Source organism: Vicia villosa, linkage group LG2 (genome assembly GCF_029867415.1).
Source record: "Vicia villosa cultivar HV-30 ecotype Madison, WI linkage group LG2, Vvil1.0, whole genome shotgun sequence".
Taxonomy (NCBI): domain Eukaryota; kingdom Viridiplantae; phylum Streptophyta; class Magnoliopsida; order Fabales; family Fabaceae; genus Vicia; species Vicia villosa.
In genome coordinates, this window is record NC_081181.1 from 65,172,391 (window position 1) to 65,175,854 (window position 3,464).

At 38.2% G+C, this 3,464-nt stretch overlaps 1 protein-coding gene across 1 annotated transcript; it reads right to left on the reverse strand.

The window, feature by feature from the left end:
* Positions 1-2,464: 2,464 nt before the first annotated feature.
* LOC131649255 (protein MAINTENANCE OF MERISTEMS-like) lies at positions 2,465-2,989 on the reverse strand. The gene has a single exon (XM_058919020.1). The coding sequence runs from the start codon at positions 2,987-2,989 to the stop codon at positions 2,465-2,467; it is 525 nt and encodes a 174-aa protein (XP_058775003.1).
* Positions 2,990-3,464: the final 475 nt, after the last annotated feature.

Consider the following 3,464-nt stretch of genomic DNA (forward strand, 5'->3'; position numbering starts at 1 on the left):
TGTGATCTTAGGGAACATTTCTGATGCAGAGTGAGCTCCAATTGGCTTAGAAGAAGATTCCAATTGGTGAATCATCATTTGCCATAAATTCACAGATGTAATGATTACAAAATCACATGTTCTTGTTTTGGGAATCTTCTTCAATCCTTATTCCATGGTGAAAATGAAAGCATGGTATCTTTGCAGATGTGTTATGGGTCGTGTAGCATCCATTAGTGAGGCCATATGCACAAAATTGCAAAGTTTCAAAATGATACATGACCTATAATTTTCCTTCATGAGGCCAACTTTGAACAAGCATAACTCTTAGCTCAAAATGAATTTGGAGGAGGTTGGGCACAATTTGGAAAGCCCTAAATATCTACTTCAATTCATTAGTTTGGGGTTTCTTCAGAATCATTTGGGAAAATTGTGAAAAAGGAGCCCAAAGTTGGAAGAAAACTAGGTTAAAAACACTTAGAAAAATTTCAAAGTTTTTATGACCTAAAGCTTCCAAATCCCAAATCTCTTAAATGATTGATTTATTGAAAAAAGTTGCATTGTAAGATGTTGTTTTATTTTGCAAGATCTACAACTTTCATGTTGGAAGTTTTTTGAGTTGTGTAGGTGAAATTTTGAGTTCCCATAATGCCCTCAAAAACCCTAATTCCCGACTTTTTGGTCCTTGATGTATTTTCTTAATTTTCTTTGGTCAAATGACTTTAATGATCATATGTTGATGATATTGATCCCTAAGAGTCATATTTTGGCCAATAATCTCAAAAAGTCAAAGGTGATCTTGTATAGTTGACTTTTTCAGATGAAGTGAAATTTTGGACTTTTGTGTGGAATCAAGATCTCCTCCTCAAATGAGTAATGTGAATGGATTATATTGAGGTAATAGAAGTTCTTGAACCATGTTTTGAGTTTTGGATCCATGTCCTGATTAGAAGTCAACTGTCCATGTGAATTAGGTTAGAAACCCTAATTGTCGACCAGATGAAGTTGATGACTGTAGATCTTGATTTGAAGTGTAATGCCCAATGAATAATGCCATATGAACCAATTGAAGATATTTGAACCAATTGATAAATTCCCTGGAGCTTTTTAGGGTTTCCCAAAGGTGATCCCTGATTACAGTCCTTGACGGGCTCAAAACCCTAGATTGGTGAACTAAGCAGACCTGAGTCTTGATGATTGGTGTCTAATCAATCATAGGTGGATAGAATGAAGCTTTTTGAGTCCTATGATTGTATTGGAGACTTATCCTTTTATTGATTGATCCTTTGCCTGAGCTCTTCTGTTCTTGAATATACCCGATTAAGCACCAGATGAACAAGTGACTATTTTGACTATCTGTTTTGATTCTGATGAAAAGTTTGGAGATGTGACATCTCAGGGGGGGTCAAATTTAGGGTATGACACACACTAGTCCTTTTTATTCAAATTTGCGTGGTTCATTATCAAGAGCTGCATTGAGGCAGATTGCTGAAGAGTGGTTGAGGATTGACATGGTAGGTACCGATACGCAAAAGTGCGGATGTACTCATAGAAAAGTATATGGGTTACCATGTGCTTGTGAGTTTGGAAGAAATACATTGAGTGGTGATGCGATACCAATTGAGGCTATTCATATTCATTGGAGAAAACTAAGTATGGAAGGAAATCAAGATGTAGATGCAGATGATGGATCAGAAGTAGACATGAAAAATGCAATCGATGAAATCTGGAAAAGGTGGAGGTCACTAGATGTTGTCAGAAAAAGAGCATTAAAAAGCAGAGTGTGTGAGATTTCTTATCCCACTACAACAAAGATGTGTCCACCGCCTGAAAAAATTAAAACCAAAGGAGGGGTTAAGAAGAAAGGGAAGAGACCTGTGGGATATGATGTTTATCGTGATCCTTCAGGATATGAGTATGTTGAACAAGCACATTCGAGTTCGCAAAGATCTTCAAAGAGGTTATTTATTTTATGTGCAGGTAAACATGAATGAAGGATTCCCGTTGCCACCTGTCACAGCTGATTGGAGGAAATATCGCACAAAAGATGCAACTTCTTGGATGGTAGGATTTGCCGGGCGGGTACAACATTGGCAACGGCTTACGCCTATACTGCCAAAATATGTCAGCTTAGTTTGATTTTATAATATTACAACATTGACACTATTTAGTTTGATTTTACGATATTAAAACATTGGTACTATTTAGTATGATTTTATGATATTGGATTTTAATATGTTGACAAATGGATCATAAATAGTTAATCTCAAACTATAAGTCTTATAATAATACATACGTCTACAAGTCTCATAACAATACATAAGTCTCAAACTAAAACATAAATATAAACATAAAATGTGACATCAATCAGACTCATTGTCATAAGTAATTGGACCTTCCCTAGGTAATGGTCCGCCCTATGCAAGTCTGAGTGCTCTAAATATCTCCAGAAACTGTTCGTCTTCAGGAATAGCGTGATGAAGCTTTAAGTAATGATGAAGCTCGTGAGATATATATGATAATCTCGGGTCTGACGTCCTTCGTCATAGACAGGCACTGTTACCTCCATCGCTTGATCACCTCGTGGTGCTCTCAAATGACGATGTGACACCGTATAATACCATGCCAAATAATTATCGTCTGTCTCATATGGTATGGTGGCAAACGCAACTGGGGGATCATCGTGGGATCGGATCACCTGCAACACACTCTGCATATATGCAGCCCACTCAACATCCACATCAAGTGTGTCTACATTAGGAGGAGCAATCGGTATGTACTGTCTGTATCCAAACTGACGCATGCATCTGTCAGGTAAATATAGAACTACAGTACCATACCACTTCAAACCACCCCGGTACAAACAGATATCATCAAAAGGACGATGCACCCTATGATCCTCAAAAGGGTGCCAGACGATATCGTGAGGAGTCAACTGATCTAACACAGCTCGGATGTCAGCCACTTTTTGCGTCCCCTGCCTATATTCCCATTTCATCGCCCTAGCCATTGGACTATCAATGCCACATAATCCAGAAGTACCTCTCTTTCCAACAGTTGGAAAATACTCATGAATCCAACACTGTAACAAGTGGTAGATATTTTGCCTTGACAAGAGTAAAAGTCTTGTCGGAAAGAATAGTATAACTTAATAGCAACATCATGTAGGCTCTCATAGCACCCGCAAAGTTATTTGTCACTCTTTGTTGCTCAAAAATTTGCTTCAACCAATCCAATTTATAGTAAGGACCCCTAACAGAAGAAGCCTCCATAGTTGCATCACTCAGTGAAACACCAAACAACTCAACAGCTAGATGGATAGCATCATAATCGGTGACAACATCGGGGTCAACCAGCTCGCCCCTAATCGGTACATGAAGAAGACATTAAACATCATCTAGCGTGATGGTCATCTCGCCGAACGGCATATGAAATGATGATGTTTCAGGACGTCATCTCTCAACAAAAGCAGATAAAAGATATGT

Bases quoted from the DNA above. Each gene is read 5' to 3' on its own strand.
- LOC131649255 (XM_058919020.1), bottom strand. From the start codon at position 2,989: ATGGCTAGGGCGATGAAATGGGAATATAGGCAGGGGACGCAAAAAGTG.